The sequence below is a fragment of the Oryzias latipes genome, chromosome 1, assembly GCF_002234675.1.
Source record: "Oryzias latipes chromosome 1, ASM223467v1".
Lineage (NCBI taxonomy): Eukaryota > Metazoa > Chordata > Actinopteri > Beloniformes > Adrianichthyidae > Oryzias > Oryzias latipes.
In genome coordinates this window covers 14983611-15005641 of record NC_019859.2, presented here as the reverse complement: position 1 = coordinate 15005641, position 22031 = coordinate 14983611, and the positions used below count along the sequence as shown (strand labels likewise).

Genomic DNA, 22031 nt, shown 5'->3' with positions numbered 1-22031 from the left:
AGAATAAACTTGAATTTACAGTACTACTTTTTGCTTAGGGATTTGTCCAGTCTTAATCTCCTTATCACACCTTCACTTTGAAATATTGGGGGGGAATAAAAAGAAAACATTCTGTTTGTTTTACCTTAGCAAAACATTTCGCACATTGAATGCAATAAAAAAGATGTGAGTAAAGGTCATACCTAAAGGTTTCAATATTCAAACAAAAAAAATCCCCCTTGGGAAAAAGTAGTACACTTGAAGTATATTTACTTGAGTGTTAGTATAAGTACTGTATATAGGTCATGTACAAGTAATGCAATAGTGATATTAACTCAATACTTCTTCAGACTAAATTGTAACATTTTAAACTTACAACACATAGTTTATAATAATAATTTCAAGTATAGTGCATCACTTGTAGTATAGACTTATTTTTGTAATAGACTTAAGTAGACTACTTTCTGCTAAAGGAAGTAAAGCAGAAGTTCCCAGATGAATAGTTTGTTTATATCTGTTGCAAAAATCAATTCTTCATAGATTTCCCGTAGCAAAGCAAAATTGAAGATGAGATCTCGATTCTGTCTCATTTACGTCTCTTAGACATAAATGAGAACCATTTAAGTCTAATCTGGTTTTCTCATTCTTCTCATATGCTGTGACTCAATTACAGTTTCAAGAGAGAAAAGTTAAATCATTTAGACATTCATGTCCTCAAAGAAAAATACATCTTTTTGAAACTTTTTATAATACATGAAGTTTCAAGACAATGTTGCAATGTCGATTTAATAAACTTTTCTTTTGACTGCTTAGATAAACATAAATGAACAAGTATGTATGTTGGGTCAATGATGCTACGTTTAGATAAACACAAACACACACATGCACTGGCACACATGCACGCACACACAAGAGCACACATGCGTATGTGGTGGTGTGTATAAAAAATTTAACAGATTGATGTCTGAACTAAATTAAGGACATTTGGGATCAAATTTGGATCTGCTTAAAATAAACAAAAAACATGATTGTATATTGAACCAAACAAATAAAATAAATAAATTAAAAAGAATAAATACATAAAACAACTTGGGGGGGGGGGGGGGCAGTTTGAGTTCATTTATCTTTGTCCTAAAAAAAATCACCCTTCATGCAGCCTCACAAGCTGAAAATATATTTTTTTTTCTTGATTTTAGTCTGTATCATCTTGAACTAACACAGTGCTTTATAATTATTTATTTGCCAAGCCCCCCTAGGAAAAAGAAAATGTTTTGCGCCCCCCTAACCCCCCACAACCTCCCCCCCACACATACACTCGCGGCGGTGACAATAAATTAGGTTAGTATCTAAAAAAATGGTGTAAGTAAACCTAAAATTGTATTTTGTAACAAAAAAACAAAAGAAAAAAGCAATATAAATCCACTTTCAACAAATATTAACTTTATTTAGCCACAGAAACCCTGTTATAGTCTAAAACAGAGAAGAAGCGTAAAGTGCCTGAAAGGAAAAAAACTGTTGGTCCTTATTTAAACTAGAAACATTTAGATCAACTGAACCATTTGATGCAGAGAAAAATAATTCAATTAATAAATAATATTACATGTAAAATGATCTGAAACAGGGCTGCACGTTGGCGCAGTGGTTAGCGCTCTTGCCTCACAGCAAGAAGAAAAACAACATCAATGAGACCTCTCTGTGTGGAGTTTGCATGTTCTCCCCGTGCATGCGTGGGTTCTCTCTGGGATCTCCGGCTTCCTCCCACCATCCAAAAACATGCTTCATAGGTTGATTGGCAACTCTAAATTGACCATAGGTGTGAGTGTGAGAGTGAATGGATGTGTGATTCTGGATAATTTACCCTGCGACAGACTGGCAACCTGTCCAGGATGTCCCTCTGCCTTCGCCACAAGTGGCCGGGATAGGCTCCAGCAGCCCCGTGACCCCGAAAGGGAAAAAACGGTACAGAAAATGAATGATGAATGAATGATCTGAAACATTAACGTTTTTTAGTCTGAAGAAATAGGTAAAAAACATTGTGCTGATTCTTTTTCTAAATGATGGATTGTTTATTAATGATCTCATAAAGTGCAGCTGTTTTCCTGCATTACCTGCTGTCTTTATGTCCAATACTGACACCAACTAAGTGACAGGCAGACAGAAAGAATACATTGATGGAAAATGTCAAACATCAAAATGTCAATTGTAAACTTGGGGTGACGAGAAGCATTGAACTAACAGAAGCCTGTTGTAACCAGATTTGAATTTCAAACTGTATCACAGGCTCAAGTGACACAGATTTCTGATTGGTTGAACACAGTGGGAGGGAAAACGCTGTGGCTGACGTCACTAACGGGCAGGAGACGGTAAGCGGCGGGAGAAGTGCAGAGAACGAGAGACTTTGGACTAGCGACTGTCGAATGTTTTCTGTGTTTTAACAATCCATGGGATGAATCTTCAACATTCGTATTGCTTGTCTTTAAATGATTCAAGTAAAAACTTTGGAGTTTGCACGGTAAGTTTGCTACTTCGTTCCTCCAACTCAGGTGCATAATTAAGCTAGCTCCGTACGTACAGACTTCTGGGCTACTCGCAGTGTGGCGGTAAAAGTAATTATTAAAATCTAAAAATGAAAAATTGTGCTTTTTGTAATAAAAACGTACATATTGAAGGGGTATTTCTTGCATTACAGAGTTAATAGGAATTATGAGCCTCGATATTATTTCCAAAGCGTCAGTATTGTGGGTAGACATTTTGTACTTCCAGCCAGGGTCAGCAGGGTTCATCCCATTCACAATGTGACCGCACCACAGACCGTTTCTACAGCCATTATTTGCTAACTTTAAAGTGTGCAGTTTCATTATGTGCAATGTTAATACAGTGATCCCTTGCTATAACACGGTTTACTTTTCACGGTTTCGCTACTTCACGGATTTGCATCGTGCATTGTGCTCTGCATTCTGATTGGCTAAAAAGCCACTCCGCTTCTTCTCTATAGTATCTGTGCGTCAATAACGCTGCAGTTTAATATGTACACGTACGTAAAACAGCTTGCCAAATTTACATTACGCAAGTGCAAATCATCTTTTGCAATTTCGAGTTTCTCAAAACCCATAGAAAAAACAGCGACTTCAACTGCCAATCATTATGTTCTTCTCCCGATCAAACACACCTGCACTGCGGGCTTCAAATGAAGAAAACACTGCAGGATGCAGCGGCTCAGTCTGAAGAGCAGTGAAATACACCTGAGTCACTATTTGTCCCACTGTACTTTGTATTTTTTTCATAATCATTTTAAATTTTCTCCTGTTTAATCCATTACTCGGGTCGCGGTGGGCGGGGCTAATCTCCGCGATTTGAAGCCTTCTGTTCACATTGATGATTAAACTTATTATTTGACAGCAGTACAGAAGTTATTTGTTGAAAAAACGTTTCTAAAGTACTTCTATTTGTTTTTGTGAAACAAATGCTTGAGCCTGTAAAATGGTTTGTTCTTTCTTTTCAATGTATAAGAGTATTTAATTGTATAATAATTGTTAAAAAAAATAAAGGTTTCTACTTCACGGATTTTGCCTATCACGGGTTCTTTTTGGAACGTAACACCCGCGAAAAACAAGGGTTTACTCTGCAAAAGACCTTGTATCTCATTTAAAGGTCATATAATTGCAGAAAGTAGGTCCGGCATGTCATCATCTGAAACTGGTTGTGGACATCATGATCTGTGTTCAAAAATCATCATTTACTGCTTACACGTCTAGGAAGCATAAAGCAGGCTCATCTGAAAATTTCATCATGTATATGCTGCTTTTAAGGCCCATTTTTATGGGGTCCACAGTTTTCCCAGACTTAAAGTTAGTGCTTCATGTGTTGCCACAGATTTGAAATGTGTTTTTGACCTGTGTGATTGTTAACTTCATGCTGTCAAAGAGCTTATTTGTCATTTTAAGACCACGTAAAGGAGGGATGCTCTGTATCATGTCCAGTGAGTGGTTTTAAAACAAATTAATGGGATGGATTTACTGCTTATATGTCCTGGAAACATAGAATATGTGCATTAGAAAATATGTGTGTAGTGTTCAATGAAACCGTTACTAAGCCTGCTGATGTCACTTATGCAGTGATCTTCTGCTGGCCTACTTGGAGGAAAAGGAAGATGCAATGTTTTTCCATGTGGATGACGTGTGCCTTCCAGAAGAAGTAAATACAGATGACGTGAATATGACTCCTAATCATTGTAGTATGCGGTAAGTAATCCATTTTAATTTTTTACACTGGCATGTGCAAATGTTTGATGGTGGTAAAACAGATCTGTGACTTCTTTTTGCATGTTTGTATTTTTCACTATTTGTATCTGCAATCTGTTTGATCAACCTGTAAATGGAGATAAACCAATGTGCAGTTTTAGTAGGGCAACTCACAAAATGTATTGATTAAGAAATACATAGGTCATATTTTTTTAGAAGTAATTTCTTCTCTTAAGTTTGATTAAATTTGTTGTGTGTGTACTAGGCCTGCACAATATACCGCAAATTTATCGTTATCGCAATATCCAGCACTGCAATATGCATATCGCAAAAGACGGCGAATATCGCAATAAATCGCAAACCCAAAATGTGTTAAAACAATCTTCTAGCAGCTTGAAGCATTTAACGAATCAAATAAATCCCTTTATGCTTTGACCAATCAGATGGACGCCTTCCCATTGTTGACCAATCAGATGGAGGCCTATTATGTTAACCCTGGTCCTGAAGAGCCTCAACCCTGCCTGTTTTCCAGCTCTACTTAACCAGCTTGCTGTTGATTGGCTGACTCAAGTGATTTCACATCCTGATTGACTGAACACACCTGATTTTGGTTATCATTATCGAGCAGTCTAGGGAGAATTGGAAAACAGACAGGGTTGTGGCTCTTGAGGACCAGGGTTAGCCACCCTGACGTTTGTCCCCCATGTCGATGAGGGTCATTTGGAGTATAATTTTTAAACTGTTGCAATGAAATGGGAATGATGTTTTTGTTTATTTTTCTATTTGTTTATTTACCGCAAATTTATCGTTATCGCAATATTGATCACTAATATCGTATTAGTCGCAAGTTTTCCTCATATCGTGCAGCCCTAGTGTGTACTATAGTTAGATAAATTGTTTGTTAGATATATGTGCTTTCATTTTATCTTTTGTACAATAAAATGGAAGCTAACCACTCAGCTTGTAGGTACTTCAACGTTAACCGTTGCACGTATGTTTGCCGAATTAACAGATAATGGAGAAGCAAAATCCCCCCCAGCAAACCCCCCGGGTTATTTATGTGTTTGAGGGGAGGGTGGCTTTGTTACGTGTGCGTTTTGTTATGTGTGAGAATTCGGACTGCGAGCCGAACCGCCGCTTTGGGTTAGCGGCTGCCGGACTCACAAGGACAGAGCAGAGCACAGTGTGTGTGAGCTTTTCAGAGCAGAAATGCCGCTCAGTCCTTAGAAACTGTTCAAAAAATCACGACACATGGAATTGTGTTTCTAATTGTGCCCCGACAAATAAAGGCTGATGTTGTTAGCCCGTGTTGTTAGCCTCTCCTAACACTTGGGTGTTCTTCAGTTCTGTTCTTCTTCCACAAAAAAAGCACTGACCACAAGGATTAAATATAAAATGATGAGCGAACAGGCACTTCATAATATTCATAAAATTAATAAAAGCACGTTTGGAAGATCGCCTCGTATATTAACGAGCTGCTGCATAAATATGTGACAGCACAGGTTTGTTTACAACGGGACACATTTCCTTTTCGGTATTTTCGACACGATATTTTGCCCATGTAACCACGCACTGGTCGACAATCCTGTAGATGTCGTTCACGTCGATTTTCGGGAGACCTTGTAGAAAACGGGCGAAATGTACCATCTTTCGCAATCAAAATCTGCCGTGTCGCTGCTATAGAAGTCGCAAGCCGGAAATGGTCGGCCTCACACTCAAGGCGGCGGAAGTAGAACTCCTTACTTTCGTGCACGGAGCCTATTTATAGTTAGAAATATTATTGTAAAATTGACTTCAAATGAAAACAGACACATTGCAATTTTGCCTTTTTAGAGATTTCCTCAATAAACTTTTACCATCTATGAAAAAAGAAACCAAACCTCAAACCCAGAAATGACTTTCTGCAAGGCCTTTTTCATAATATTAACAGAAAAGCAAGGGATTGGTGTGGTTGGTGTTTTTATAAACTTAAGGTAATACTTAAAAAATGCTCTTTTCCACATTGGAAACTAAAGAAAAGTGATTGTTCTCATGCTGTCTGTACAGCAGTTTCACTCACTCCGCCTGCGCCCCATGACTGTTTCGAAGAAGAAAACCCCCTCAAGCCAGAAAATATGGAGAATCAAAATCCCCCCCAGGAAAATAACCCCTCACCACAGCAAAATAACCCCCCACCCCCACGTCCTCAAAGGAACCCCCAAGCTGCCCCCAACCGTATGCCCAGACCACTGGTCTGGCATACCGCCAACGCAAGAGCCAAGGAGGCCCGCAGGGTCCAATGGGAAAACCAATTTCTGTTGAGGAGGCTGCTGGCCTTGGCCAGAAATGAGGAGGAGAGACGCCGCCTCCGGCAAATTTATGGCGCAAACTAAAATTAGCCCAAGTTCCGACAGCCCCGTGACCCCGAAAGGGAAAAACGGAATAGAAAATGGATGGATGAACAATAAAATGGAATATTTATGTGATAACAAATTTAAATGCTGAAATAATTTAAGGATGTGATTTCGGTTTTTGTGATTTCAGGGAGAAGAATCAAGAAGAAAAACGCTAGTAGTTGTTTTCATTTTGTTGTTGTTTGTTTGTTGTGTTTTGTTGATGTTCTTGGTTTGAACATTATGTTCATAAATGGATAAATTTAACCATTCACCTCACACCTCGCACCCAGAGGGCCATTTATTTGGCATGGGGCGCAGGGCAGGGCCAGGGAATTGGCCAGAATACAATGGGAGAACCAAGTGAGTTATAAGTTTTTGCTCAAAAACATGACATTTCTCTTTAACCAAAGTGCATTTTAAGAATGGTGCACTCGTCACAAAATACTCATCAAATTAATTAAAGTTTCAATACTTTTGACCGTTTTTTTCTCACAATTGTAATCCTTTGCATCCTATGTACATATGATACGCCTCATTTCTCCACGACATTTGAACGGCATCCTTCCCCTTTCTGCTTGCAACAATTCAGCGTGTTGTGGACAGAGGTGCCACTTGAAAATGTTGCTGTAAAGTTGAAAAAAATGTGCTGTGTTTACTTTATACAAGATATTGGTGTGCTCATCTTTTAAGGATTTCTGTCCACCAAGATGGCGGTGCTCTCCTCCCATGAGGAATTACGTGATGTCTCCTCTAGTGATATGTGCCTTAACCGTTCACATATGTATTCTGAACTCACAGGAAAATGAAGAAATTTCCACCCACACCCTCTCTCAGACCCCACCCCCTCGTAGAGCCACTCCCCAGCCCAGAGCCCCACCCCCTCCCAGAGCCTCGTTCCCGCCAAGACCCCCACTCCGGCCCAGAATCCCACCCCCTCCCAGCGCCCCGCTCCAGCCAAGACCCCCACTCCGGCCCAGAATTCCACCCCCTCCCAGAGCCCCGCTCCCGCCAAGACCCCCACTCCGGCCCAGAGCGCCATTTATATGGCATGGGGCGCAGGGCAGGGCCAGGGAATTGGCCAGAATACAATGGGAGAACCAAGTGAGTTATAAGTTTTTGCTCAAAAACATGACATTTCTCTTTAACCAAAGTGCATTTTAAGAATGGTGCACTCGTCACAAAATACTCATTAAATTAATTAAAGTTTCAATACTTTTGACTGTTTTTTCTCACAATTGTAATCCTTTGCATCCTTCTCACATATGATACGCCTCAATTTTCCACGATATATATATATATTTTTAAAGAAGTACAATTTATAGTTACAAATACTCTTCTAAAATTGATTTCAAATGAAACACACTTTGCAATTGAGTCTTTTTAGAGTTTTCATCATTAAACTTTTTCCATTAGACTGACTTATGTAGAAATATTTTGTGTCGGCACAACGTTTAAAATTTCACATTTTCTTATTTAAACATTTTTATATACGGAGATTGTTTGAAGTTTTCACTTGTGAAGTCATCTGTTGATTTTATTCTGTTGTCAGTTTCTGTTACGGAGGCTCTTGGCCTTGGCCAGTTCAGAGGAGGAGAGACGCCGCCTCCGACAAATCTATGGCGCAAAATAACCCCCCACCCCGGTCCAGGCCCCTGGTGTGGCACAGCGCCACAAACGGCGCCAAGGAGGCGCGCAGGGTGGCCTCAGAAAACCAAGTGAGTTAAAAATGTTTGCTCAAAAACATGACATCTTTCTCACACACGACACACCTCATTTCTCCACGATATTTTTTTTTTCAAAGTACAATTTATAGTTAAAAATATTTTTTTTTGTGATTTCAGGGAGAAAAATGAGGAAGAAGAATGCTTTTAATTGTCTTCATTTTGTTTTTCTTCTTCATGTTCTTTGTTTGAATTGTTATGTTATGTAAATGGATATATTTAATATATAGTGTTCAAAAATAACTTTGTGACTACATTTAATAAATAAATAAATGCTCTGCTAAAAAATGACAGGCATGGTTATCGATGAGTTTGGGAACTGGATGTCAACAGAAAAGTTAGACCCACAGACTGTAACTTAGGTAGACTTCAGAGGAATGTTAAATGTGTGGAGGTAAAAAGCACAAGATTTTGTCTCCTTATTCAGCTGTTATGTTTGATTGGATCAAACATTAACTGACTTTCAACTAGATGTGGGTGTATTTTAGTGGCTGTAACGTGTGGTAAAAAAAATCAGCACAATCTATAAAAATAGGCCAAATTTGCTGAATTAGTCACATCTTCACAGTTCTCGAACGATGATCAATTCTTCTTCTGTGGAACCACCAGTGGAGACATACTAAAAATCACTGTCGGTCCTAAGGGATGGGAAAACGGCGTTCGGAAGCGCAGGGGGGGTGGGCTCTGTTGCCCCCGGCCGAAAGCGAGTCGGGTTCAGATCCCCGAACATAGAGTGGTAACAAGGCGCTGCGAGATGTCCAGTGCGGTAACGCAAGCGAAGCCGGAGAGCCGGCGGGAGCCCCGGGGAGTTGTACTTTCTTTGTGAAGGGCAGGACAGAGGTTCAGAATGAGAGTGAGAACCAGAGTGAGACCAAGGTGGACCACTTCAGGTGAACTTGGTCTTAAACCTGTGGGACGGGTGGAGCCAAAAACAGTGTAACCCTTGTGCTATCCTAGGCACTTTAACATTGGGAGTTGGGTCATCTAGACCCACTAGACAGTGCTCTGAACCTTTTTTCTTCAATGATTTGTGATCTTCACTGGTGTCCATGAATTACATGAAATCTTTCCACCTTTATCCACCTTTGTCATGGTAGTAATAACACGTAAATGTAAGGGTGGGGTCATCTAAGATAGCACAAGGGTTAACCTGTCGGATTTAAAGAAAGCATCCTTCGGATCTGAATATCCGGAGACTCTGCTAAAGGACTCCTGGTCCTGTTGGTGAAAAACTGGAAAAAGTATTTCTCTTTTGAAGTCCAGATTTTGGATGATAAAACGGTCCGCCAATGGATCAAATTCCCCACCATCCAAAAGGAAAACAAGGTGGACCACTTCAGGTGCATCTTGGCCTTAAACCTTGGGGACGGGTGGAGCCACAAGACCGTCAACCTGTCGGTAATAACAACAAAGTCCTCCTTCCGATCCGACTTAACAGGGACGCCGTGAATCCAGGTTTGTGGACGTGAAGCTGGCGAGGAAATGTTTTACGGCAGATTGTTTGATCTTAGCTTGTCGTTTTCATCAGATTCATGCCAACTGTCGGATTCAGAGGATGTTCTTCACAGACAGGTTACACTGAGGACAAGCTCCCTGCTGAGTTCAAGCTCCCCCTGCCCGTCCAGAGGGCCAATGAGAGTAGAGTCCACATACTGGACCAGTTCATGGTTCCGTCAGAACTCAGATGTTCTCTTTGTGTTTTACAGAAGTAGATCCTGATGGCCTGCAGAGTTCTGTCGTTCCAATGTTCTTAGCAGCAGGGTTCTTGGGTTGCATCGTGTGTAGTTTGGGCTTCAAGCGTAGCCGTCTCACTGACTGTGGCTCTGGAGCTGACTGACCTGGAACCTGAAGATGCTGAAAAGAGAGATTTAACCATGTAGCCATTTATTAAATATAATCTAAAAATGAATTAAGCAACAGAACAAAAGAGACATTTTTTATTCCTGAAAATTAAATATTCTATATTTATGTAAGAAAAAACAGCATAGATCTGAATTAAGTGCTCTCTGTAATAATTCTCTGTACTGTTGTGAGTTAAGCTATTCAGTCGTTTACTTAGAATTCACTAAAGACAAAGCAAGAACACGTGACCATGAATGATCAGTTTTTATCATTTAGCCTAATGTGTCGTTTCTGTACTGTACTTGGTGGATTTACTTCTTGTATTAAAAGAAAGAAAAGAAAAACAACCTTTACTGAAACAAACTAAAGAGCTTTTTTTAGTCAGTAATATTCAAACATAATGATTGAAGCATTTTATGAATGAGTTAATCAAATGTAGATTATTTCTCTGCTAGTTGATTCAAACTATACATTTGACTCTAGGGTTGTGCCGATGGACGATGGGTGAGTGACATCACGATGGAGAGAAAACATTGTGATGCCACGCCCAGAGAAATGTTTTCAGAACATAACAAACATTCACAAGGGTCACTTTAGGTCGGAATAAATCATTCGCACATATGGGATTACATATCAGCCAAAAATTGAAAGGGCGTAAAGACAACTAAGCGGGCGTATTCAGGAACTGAGTGAGTGAACCTTAAAACCGTGCTGGCGCAATCCTAACCAAGCGACCCCGTATTTTACAAGTGAACGGCTGAAATCCTAACCGAGCGGTGATCTTGCTCGGTCAATTCTCTTTTGCGCCCTCAGCTGGATTTACGCTCGGTGTTATGGGGGCGTTTTTGTCACTTGGGGGCGGTATTCAGGGGTGTGTTTGTCACTTAGGGGCAGGAATCTTTCTGGTTGATCTGATTGGCTAAAATTTGCATGTCAAGCAGTGGGGCGGGACTTTCATTTTGGGACTTTAATAGAAAAGGAACGGCGGCTGTAACGTGGATTAAAAGGGTAACAAATGCTGTGAATTTCACATGAAACAAAGCAACCCCCCCCCCCCCCCCCCCCCCATCAAACACAAAGCTGTAAGTCCGCGCCCCGCCGGTCCACTAGACTAGTTAAGTGCGGGAGCAGACTACTGCTTTTCTATTTTGTTTGTTACTCTTTTTGTTAAAGTCCCTTCCCTCAGTTTGGACTGGATCATCGCGGATGAGTCATTAGTTGGGTAATAAAATAAATAAAGTAAAATAACGAATAGCAATTATATAAGAACGAAAAATTAAAAATAGCCCCTCCCCCCGACGATATCATCATCCATCCCGATGTTTGACAGCAAACATCGTCAACTGCCAATTTAAGGGACATCGCCCAACCCTATTTGAGTCTCACTTACGCTTGCAAAGTCTCAGAGCCACGCCCCTTGGGTACAGTGGCAGCAACTGTTGCCAACCCGAGGTAGGGTACACTGAGCTCCAGTGGTGTCCGGGACGCCAGGAGACCCGAACAGACAGCTCTCAATCCGGCTTTGGACGCTGCTCCAGCCTGCGGACGGACGAAGGTCAGCTGAATCAGAGTATGAGGCACACTCAGCCCCTGGGAGTCCTGGCAGCAGCAACGCTCCTCAGCAATGGTGCACCAAGAAATCACCGGGTCGGGCAGAGTAGTGACGCGATCAAAACAGCAGGAAAACAACAGCACCTACAAATAAGCAAAGTTCTAAAGCTAGTCATTACAGTGAATACAGACCGGAGGATGACCTGTTGCTCAGACTTTCATTTGAGACGGATCTGTAGATGTACAGGAATGGTGCTTTTCTGAGGGTTCTGGTTAGGGGTTAAGGTTTCAGGTGAGAGTCGGGGTTAGGATTAGGGCTGGGCGATGTGGCCAAAAATTAAAAAAATTCAATCGATTTCCGATTTTTTCCGGATCCCCCCACCCCCTACTAAAGGAAAGCAATAAGTACAAACGGCAGACAACTTAAAGCAAATTTTGCTTTTATTTAATCAAACGCAAAACAAATGTAACCCCCATTTCTCATCACACTCTCTAAACACACTCTTGGAATCAAAGTTAGGTATACTTGTGTTGTTTATATAATTTTGTTTCAGAAATCCTGTTTAAAGCTAAAATCTGCATGAAATATTCCATATGTAGTGGAGAAACAGTTTTTTGTCAGTCAATAGATTTCCTCGTTTTCTCATGGTAAAGTTTGAGAGAGGTCTGTAACGTTCATCATAGTTACATTTTAATTGTGAAACAGGATATAGCAAAAGAATCCAGGAAATCACATTGTATGATTTTTAAATGATCATCAAGCAAAGGAAATAATCCTCCACTTATTGTGTCATGTCTAATGTAAGTAGAGACGTCCTAAACAGTGAACAGCTTTGTTCACTGTGTTTGGCACTCAGCAGACAAACAAATAAAAAGTATTAAAACAGTCCGTTTTATATTGAGTATTTTATAACGCGTGCATCATTCTTGAAATGTATTAAGGTTAAAGAAAAATGTTCTGTTTTGGAGCAAAGACTCATAACTCACTTGGTTTTCCCGCTCAATCCTCTTCTGATGTTGTTGCCTGTTGACAGCGCTGTGATGCACCAGGTGTCTCACAGGCCAGTCCACGGTTGGTGTCGGCTTCTTCTATTCCTCTCTTTTTAGAATTTGATGATAGTTGATGTCTTCTGTGCTATCCTATGGGGTCCAGATGACGTGATCCTTACATTGACGGGTTATCCCTAGCATAACACAGGTGGGTAAAGGTGAAGAGCATTTCATTTAATCCATGGACACCAGTGAAGATCACAAATCGTTAATAATTTTTTTCACTTGTTCCACGGTCTGACACGATCTGTAAAGCTACACCGCATGATACTGGACATGATACAGAGCATCCCTCCTTCACGTGGTCTTAAAATGACAAATAAGCTCTTTGACAGCATGAAGTTAACACTCACACAGGTCAAAAACACATTTCAAATCTGTGGCAACACATGAAGCACTAACTTTAAGTCTGAGAAAACTGAACCCTATAAAAATGGGCCTCAAAAGCAGCATATACATAATAAAATTTTCAGATGAGCCTGCTTTATGCTTCCTAGACGTGTAAGCAGTAAATTATGCTTTTTCTTAAACACGTCATGTCCACAACCAGTTTCAAAAGAAGACATGTCGGGCCTGCTTCTGCAATATTAGATTATTTTTTAAATTTATCTATTGATTTATTTCAAGCATTGTAGTCAAAGCAAAAAAAGAAATTACAAATATTTTTCAAACTCATTACAAAAATGTTGAAATGCATAGTTTAAAAAGACAAAAAAACAAAAAGTCACTTAAATCACATTTGCTTTATTAAATATAGAGATAATTAACTAAAGTTAAGTAGAGTTTGATTTATTGCTTGAAAAGGAGTGGGAAGAAGCTAACTTAAATAATCCCACCCCTACTGAGTTCATTCATTTGATAGTTTAACAGTGTTTTTAAATCCGGTTCTGATCGGATAGATTCTCTTGAAGTAACAAAATCCAGTACCTAGTAATGATTGATGATCTTCAGAAAACATTCATTCATGATTTCAGTAAACAGTAACGGTACCGATATGTAATAATAATTGATTATCGTTAGAACACATGATCACAATAAACCATTAATTTTTGCTACACATTGCAGATCAAGTAAACAAAATTGATAGCTTATTGATTATAATTAAAACATTTCAGTAATCATTATTGCACATTACAATGTAATACTTGGTTGTAATTAAAAGAACTGATTATTTTACCACAATAAAGTTCACACATGTTTTTGAAATTATTCAAACACCTGTTGATCCTTAAATCCTCTTATCTTCATATCCTGAAATCACAGTTTCTTTATACATTTTCTTGAATATTTGAACATTGTTTGAGCTCATTACTTAACCCGTTGATAGTTTAGTGCCACACACCAACACAGAAACTTTTCTTTGTGGTTCTTATCAATTTGATCTTGAAGTTTCTACATCCCCTCAGTCTGTAGCCTCCTTCATTTTCTAAGAACTGTTTTTTTATATTGAATGGTAACGATTTGGCGACTGGCTCTGTATAAAAGTTTAAAAATCCACAAGGTCATATAGTTTTGAAAGTCTAGATTGATAAAATAAATTGTTTGTATGATCAAGATATCCGGCTTTATGTACAATTCTGATGGCTTGTTTTAAGTAAAAAGAGAAAAATGTAATGAGTTATAATTATTCCCTCAAATTTCTATTCAGTAGGTGAAATATGGTAATATTAAGGAGTAGTACAATACATATATAGTTGCATTCCAATATGTTTAGATTTATTTACGATTGAAAAACTTTTTGAGACTTTAGTTTAAATGTGTCTGACGATCTTTTAAATGAGATACAAGATCTTTTACAGTATAAACATTGCACATACTTAGTGAAACTGCACACTTTAAAGTTTGCAAATAATGGCTGTATAAACGGTCTGTGGTGCAGTCAGATGATTGTGCAAAATGTCTTCCCACAGTTAGCAATGACTGACGCATTTGGAAAAAATATTGAGGCTCATTCCTGTAAACTCTGCAATTCAATAAATACCCCTTCAATATGTATGTAAGAATTGATTTTTGCAACAGATATAAACAAACTGTTCATCTGGGAACTTTTGCTTGACTTCCTTTAGCAGAAAGTAGTCTACTTAAGTCTATTACAAAAATAAGTCTATACTACAAGTGATGCACTATACTTGAAATTATTATTATAAACTATGTGTTGTAAGTTTAAAATGTTACAATTTAGTCTGAAGAAGTATTGAGTTAATATCACTATTGCATTACTTGTACATGACTTATATACAGTACTTATACTAACACTCAAGTAAATATACTTTAAGTGTACTACTTTTATCAAGGGGGATTTTTTTGTTTGAATATTGAAACCTTTAGGTATGACCTTTACTCACTTACTTTTCATTGCATTCAATATGCGAAATGTTTTGCAAAGGTAAAACAAACAGAATGTTTTCTTTTTTCCCCCCAATATTTCAAAGTGAAGGTGTGATGAGGAGATTAAGACTGGACAAATCCCTAAGCAAAAAGTAGTACTGTACACTGAAGTTTATTTTAAAAAGTATACCTGAATATTAGCACAGCATGTTTATCGTAGACCTAATACAAGTAATGCAGAAAGTATAACTGAAAACATTCTCAGACAAAAATGGAAACAGTTAAGATTTGCAAAATAAAGATTGTATATCAAAGGTAAACTGAATTATACAACATTCCCACTTTTAGTGAGTAAGTGCTTTTAGTAAACTGCAGCATACTTAAGGAATAGCCTTCAATAAAGAGGAAAACGTTTAAAAAAAACTTTTTTTACATTGGCTCTAATCTCCTGTAAAGAAACGTGTAAAAATAAAAGTTGTTTTGTCTTTAGTCAATGCAGTGACGGTTTGTAGATTGGGTCATTTCCACTTTGAACTTCCATAGTCCAAGTGTAGCAGGTTCTATGGAACTACTTCCTGGTCTCGAACCAATAGGAATCCAAGAACGACATCACGTGTCTTTTCCCTTTCGTCTGTCGTTGTGATTGCTGTGCAGCCAAAAAGTAAGTTCTCAACAAATTCCCGTGGTTTTGACCACCAGTTTTGGGTTTTCTTTTTGTTATTGCTTGGATGAAAGCACGAAGTAATTTCTAGTTAGTAATGAAAAGTCGTCCTCGGTGTTATGCAAGTATTAATAACAGAAATGCGTGCTGTCGGAGTGAACACGCAGTTGTCTCATCATAGGCCTTGTTCGCATTGCAGGAGCTGCGTGTGGTTTGAAATCCCCTTCTCTTTTGCTTTAACGCAACTTTTAGCGAACTTTCTCTAATATAAGATATTTTAATGCAAACTTCGTTAAAATGTAAAAATGTTCTTGTAACGAAATCGTTACAAGAACATTTAGTATTGTCATTGTCAAGAGTCCCATCATTTATTAACATTTTACTCTAGTTGCAACCTAGTTAGAGCTTAAAAGAGGGTGTCTGGTTTTCAAAATAAAAGCGTCATGAAATTAAGCTTTATGTTTTACTTTGAAAGAAACTGATGAGAAAAGACCGTATTGGCGAAGTTCATGTTTAATAAGATACAGCATAAGCTCTCATTCACATTACCTGCTATCAAATAGAATATTTACTTAAAAGGTTTGTAAGGTTTATAGCATGGGACTTTGAAACTGTCACTAGCGTTCTGTGATCCTTAAAATGGTCATCAATGTGATTTATAAATGCTGTAAAGTCTGCAGAAGTTATTAGAAAATTCTGAGTTACATAATTCTGATTGGTGAGTTTTCATAAGCCATGATAGGATGGATAATAGTGGAAGCTACTGGCCTGTTTTTCTTGGTGCAGCCACACACAATCATCTTTAACAGTTAGCTGTTATCTTGTGTTATTTATTGCTTTAAATGGGTTTTTCTCGTTTTATTTTTATTTCTTTTTTACTTTTTGCTTTGCATATAGAAATTTGCACGACATCTTGTGTTTTTTGTGTGTATGTTTTGTGCAAATTTTCAGTTTCCTGTATAGGTTTTGGCACTCGGAGTAGACACCAAAGTAAGAATTTCATAGTGCAGGGAAACCCGTTTCTCACTGTGCGTATGACAATAAACCCTTTGAATCTTGAATCTTTGTATCTCTTCATTTAGAAACATTTATGTCATCAGCCACAGATTTCCCAATAAAAGCTGTTTGTTTAATAGACAGTGAACACAGCTAATGAACAAACAGGTTTTGTGTTTATCATCATAATGATCTTCTTATTGATCAGTGCTGTATTTTCGCCTGTTTCACAGCCGCCGTGAAAGGTGCATCATGGGTCGCCTGGATGGGAAAGTGATTGTGCTGTCTGCTGCTGCGCAGGGAATTGGACGTGCTGCAGCAATTGTATGTAGATTTTGTTACAATTTTCTTCCAAATTACATTGTAACAAATTCCAAATAGTTTAAGGTTGCAAATGTAACATTTATGAATAGTTTGACCTGCATCACGTATTTTAGCCATTCCTTGTGTAGACAATGTTTTATCATCAACAACTACCGTATTTTACGGACTATAAGTCGCCCTTTTTTTCATAGTTTGGCAAAGGGTGCGACTTATACTCAGCAGTGACTTATATTAGAAATAAATTGAAATAAATACATTGTTAACCCTCCTGTTATGTTCATTTGTGAGGAACAGAGATGATGTTCCTGGGTCAATTTGTTGTATGAGGTATGTTAAGTGTTAAGAGTATGTTAAGTGACTCAGAGAATCAGCAAACTTTTTTTACAGTAAGATCTTGAAGGCTAAAAACATAATTTTCTATTTTCCAATGATTTCATAGATTCAGAAATGCAATAAAAATGACAACTGTTTCTACAAATACAGGATGAAAACAGAGTATTAGTTGGACAACTATGCTTCAAGAAAGGAATAAATAAATAAGTATGAGAAAGAATTACTATGAAATTATGAGATAAACAGTCTGCTATGATTGTGTCATATGAGATTGTGCAAGTTATTAGTTCTTGGTCTCAGATTTTGTCAAATAAATTTCCCGTCAAAATGCGACTTATAGTCCAGTGCGACTTATCTGTGTTTTTTCTACTTTATAATGCATTTTTGGGCTGGTGCGACTTATACTCTGCAGCGACTTATAGTCCGGAAAATACAGTATTTTCCTATAAGCTATTATTTTGATAAACTGCCTTACTCACATTGGTCAAATCAATTTTATTGGATGTGTCTTACTTAAGGAATTTACTATTTAGTCTCTAAATAATTTTAAGAGGTCTGTGGATTTGAAAATATCCATCTGGCAAATGTATTCCTACTTCTATAATAGAAAAAAAAGGCTGTTAGTAACCATCTTTTGCAAAAAAAAAAAAAGGAGCAAAAAACTGCCATGACAGACATAGATGTTTGGAACTAACTCAACCTTTTTAAATTCAGGCTTTTGCAAATGAAGGAGCTCAGGTCACTGCAACAGACATAAATGGAGAAAAGCTGAAGAAGCTGGAAGGAATTAGAGGTAAGATAAAGAGAGTGGTCTGCTGCTGCCATCTGCTGGATTACAAGAGGCTTAAGGCCTGGACAGTGGGAGATTTTTCTGTCATTTTACATCTTAATTGTTATGGATTTGACTTTTAAGTTTAAAACACAACCTCTAAAGCTGTGACTTAGTTTGGGTTTGAGTGTGTGGAGCTTTCAAAAATGCTTCATTTACCAAATCATATCATCTTGTGACAAGTTTGAAACAAAGTGCTCAATTCATCAACTTTTATAGCAAAACTTGATAATTAAAAAAAAATGTATAAAAACACACAAAAATATGTATGCTTCTGCAAAACAGCAGAAGTTGTAATATATTTATAATTAACCATAATCCTTAAATACAAGTGTATTTATGTGTTAAGTGGAAACTGCTTATGTTTAACTTTTTGTTTAGCACAAACAAAAACTTTAGTTACTGAAATTGTAAATTAGAGGAATCTGAGCATCGCCAACCCTTAACCTCTCTGCAAGTCGCTGGTCATAAGCGACCATCATAGACTGTAGAAGTATTTGGCAGACTAAAGTCTACCAGAAATAAATGGTGGAGAGAAAAAAGGGTTATTGAACGAGTTTTTGCTGCTAAGGCTGTCAGCACACATGCATGTACTCTCACTCATAGAAGAGGATGTAGAAATGCACATTAAAACTGTGTGCACTGATCCGTTTTCTTCCTGATTTTAGGAATCAGAACCAAAGTGGTGGATGTGACCAAAAAGGAGGAAGTAGAAGCTTTGGCTCAAGAACACGCTCATGTGGATGTGGTGTTCAATGTTGCAGGGTGTGTGTGTGTCCCACTCTCCTTCTCTTTAGAGAACAGCCCAACTTTTTGTTCCTGTAAACGGTTGCCTCACTTGTTTACGCCCCTGCTTAATCGCCACTCCAAAGTCCTTGCATCGAAAGGGTTAAATCTCAGCTTGAGCTGCTGTCAATCCTTTTTAAAGGACTACTGCTGATGCTTTGGTAAAGCACAGAGACTGATGACATTCACCTCAACCACATTTCTAGTTTCCACCATTGTGTTATCCCCCAATAAGAGGCATTATGGTCTGGAGCCTGTGATGACATGCACTAAAGCTTTAAATGTTGGTACAGGTTTGTGCACCATGGCAGCATCTTGAACTGCGAGGAGGCTGACTGGGACTTCACAATGAATGTCAATGTGCGGAGCATGTATCTCATGTGCAAGGCTTTCCTGCCCAAGGTGGCTAACCCCAACCCTCTTTACTCTACACTGGACAAAACGACACGTATTTAGTGAGCCATCAAAGCTGGGCTCATTCTTTGTTGGCTAATATGAACTACTAAATGAAGTCAGTCACTGTTATATGTTGTGTTTTTTGTCTCTCTAGATGTTGGAAAAGAAATCAGGAAATATTATTAACATGTCTTCAGTTGCTTCAAGCATTAAAGGTAAAAATATTCTCCTTAGTGTTTGCGGCAATTGTGGAAAAAGCACATTTTGAAATTATTTCTGCAAACAAAATGTCACATACGTTTCTTTGCTGCTTTTTTATCCCAAAAGTCTTCACTCATTCTATTGGGACAGGCAAGAAGACGCTTCCACAGACTGGAATTCTGTTTTTTCTAGTTTATCAATAATTCAGATAAAAAAAAAAAAGAGCACTTGAGCACTTGAATTTGTAAACAATTTGCTAACTTTCCTTTAAAGACCCACTGAGATGAAAATCCTGTTTTGGGTGTTTCTAACATGTTCTTGGTGCTGCTTGGCTCCGCTTCATTCTGATACATCCACTTGTAAATGACTAGACGTGTTTGTTTTCCTCATCTGAGGTGTCATCTGGCTTAAAACTGTACAATTGGATACCTCCAATATTGCTCGCCATTTTTGTTGTGGCGGTGATGTTAGCCCACAACTCTTGTTAAACTCCTGCTGCTCTGCAGAAATTTTGTCCTAGAAAACAACTCTTTTGTTTGTATGTTTTGGCTAAAAATGGCATAATCATATTTAAAAGACAACTGGAGACACTTTTACAATAGATCAAAACATGATTTAGTGAGACTTTACACTTTTAAAAAGCCAAAACATAAATGTTGACTATTGAATTTATACTTTTCTCTCTTTTGTTTGATAGTTTTTATTGCATGTGTGATCAAAAGCTTCTTCTTCACATGCTAGTTTGTGAATGACGGTTGTTCCCTGTGAATGCAGGTGTGGTGAACCGTTTCGTCTACAGCACATCGAAGGCTGCTGTAATAGGACTCACCAAATCCATAGCGGCAGATTTCATCGAGCAAGGCATCCGCTGCAACTGCATTTGTCCCGGTAAGTCTCCGCCCACTGTCACAGGGGATCTCCGCTCTGCTCTTACGTTCTGCTGACTTTTTGATATCGTGGAAAATTCCTTGAACCCCTAAGTGAAGTAATAAAAAAAACAGACTTTTTCTTTGTTTAGGAATATTGCCTAACCTGCCTTTTTACTATTTTTTTCCCCATCATCTTAGGGACTGTTGATACTCCGTCCCTCCGGGACAGGATCCAGGCCCAACCTGACCCAGAAAAAGTACAGTAAACCCTAATTTTTTCCAAAATATTTTGATTGATATCTGATAGAAATGTTCTTTCCTTTTAATATATTCAAAGTTTCAGGTTTTTGCCCTTGAAAAAGAGATCTGCTGATCTCAGTAGGACTTTCTCAGTTAAAACAAAATAATTACCGGTAAAAGGAAAAATCTATTTATATTGCACATTTCACTTTTAACTTGTATTGTTTTGTATTGTTTCAAATAAACCCTTTTTTAAGGTTTTACATGTACAAAAAAGATAGAAATAAATAAATAAAACATGCATAGGATAAATGTTTAGGCGCCTGCCTTTAACACATCATCACTGGAAGATGTTTGTAAAGCTTTTCAAGGGTGTTAGAGCTCTGACTGAGAAAAATCTACAGTATATCAAATAAAGTTTTTCATTAAATGAAATGACATATGACAACAATTCTACCAGTTTCTATCCTCTGTGCAGCATCATCCCCTTTAGCAATAGGGTCTACATAACCTTTATAAGTTGAAGTGAAAAGGAAAAAGAAAAAGAAAATACATATTTTCAACATTAACACAAATGTGGACTACAAAGATCTTTAATTTGGATAGCAATGTTTTTTTTTTAATATTTAGTCTTTATTTTCCTTACCTTTTATTATTTTGCCTTTTCTGGCTTATAAAAAAAAAACTAACGACATTCCAGGAGGATAAAAAATACAACTTGGCCCTTCTGATTTCAGCCTAAGCATTTCAGCTTTTTATTGGACTAACAATTTTATGCATCTTTGTCGATAAGAACTCTGATTAAAGAGTAACATTTTCCTTATCATACCTTAAACACTTTCCAGCTATGTATATCTAGGCTGTCAACCGCTGAAGGGCAACGGTCAAAAACAAAGGGCATCCGTGTGTGCGCGCCAATAACTGGATGTCCTGAAAGGTTTTGTAACGTTTGAATGTTTTATTCTTTGCAGGCATATAAGGATTTCATGGCTAGACAGAAAACTGGAAGAATGTGCACGGCGGAAGAAGTTGCACACCTCTGTGTGTACCTTGCCTCCGATGAGGTGAGGATTTCCTAAGAAACGCATTAAAGTCCCACTTTGATCATCTGTTGATCTATTTTTAAGGCATTCCCATTGATTTTTTGTAAAAATTATGATTATGCCGTTTTTAGCCAATCATTTTTTAAGGCATCGTTATTGCAGAACAGCAGTAGTTTTTTACGAATTCGCCACTGACTTTTGGGCGAGACCGGTGGCTTGGAGTAAGCCTTTCCCCCACTTCCCATCATCCCTTTGTTTACGCTCAC

The 22031-nt window shown here is 38.1% G+C and overlaps 2 protein-coding genes and 1 long non-coding RNA gene across 3 annotated transcripts in view; 2 read left to right on the top strand and 1 right to left on the bottom strand.

The window, feature by feature from the left end:
- The window catches only part of bdh2 (3-hydroxybutyrate dehydrogenase 2), a 56484-nt gene that overhangs the window by 33670 nt on the left and 783 nt on the right, over positions 1-22031 (top strand). Inside the window, exons 5-12 of the mRNA XM_023957017.1 lie at positions 16978-17068; positions 18116-18194; positions 18899-18995; positions 19310-19418; positions 19567-19627; positions 20388-20501; positions 20681-20739; positions 21694-21786. Of these exons, the coding sequence (XP_023812785.1) occupies positions 16978-17068; positions 18116-18194; positions 18899-18995; positions 19310-19418; positions 19567-19627; positions 20388-20501; positions 20681-20739; positions 21694-21786 (703 nt within the window). The remainder of the gene's footprint in view (positions 1-16977; positions 17069-18115; positions 18195-18898; positions 18996-19309; positions 19419-19566; positions 19628-20387; positions 20502-20680; positions 20740-21693; positions 21787-22031) is intronic.
- On the top strand, positions 2085-8607 carry LOC110015130 (protein TsetseEP-like). The gene is made up of 5 exons (XM_023957041.1): positions 2085-2491; positions 4095-4220; positions 7394-7696; positions 8145-8310; positions 8437-8607. The coding sequence occupies exons 1-5, from the start codon at positions 2460-2462 to the stop codon at positions 8446-8448; spliced, it is 639 nt and encodes a 212-aa protein (XP_023812809.1). The 5' UTR covers positions 2085-2459; the 3' UTR covers positions 8449-8607.
- LOC105354169 lies at positions 9419-13394 on the bottom strand. Its single transcript, XR_908849.3, has 3 exons — positions 12697-13394; positions 11549-11697; positions 9419-10170 (listed from the first exon to the last, which is right to left on the bottom strand). It is a non-coding gene; the product is annotated as an uncharacterized LOC105354169 (long non-coding RNA).

Excerpts from the sequence above, each read along its gene's own strand:
- LOC110015130 (XM_023957041.1), top strand. The coding sequence starts at position 2,460 with ATGATTCAAGTAAAAACTTTGGAGTTTGCACG. Across the intron at positions 2,492-4,094 it reads AAAACTTTGGAGTTTGCACG|TGATCTTCTGCTGGCCTACT; the intron begins GTAAGTTTGCTA and ends TCACTTATGCAG. Across the intron at positions 7,697-8,144 it reads GAATACAATGGGAGAACCAA|TTTCTGTTACGGAGGCTCTT; the intron begins GTGAGTTATAAG and ends TTCTGTTGTCAG.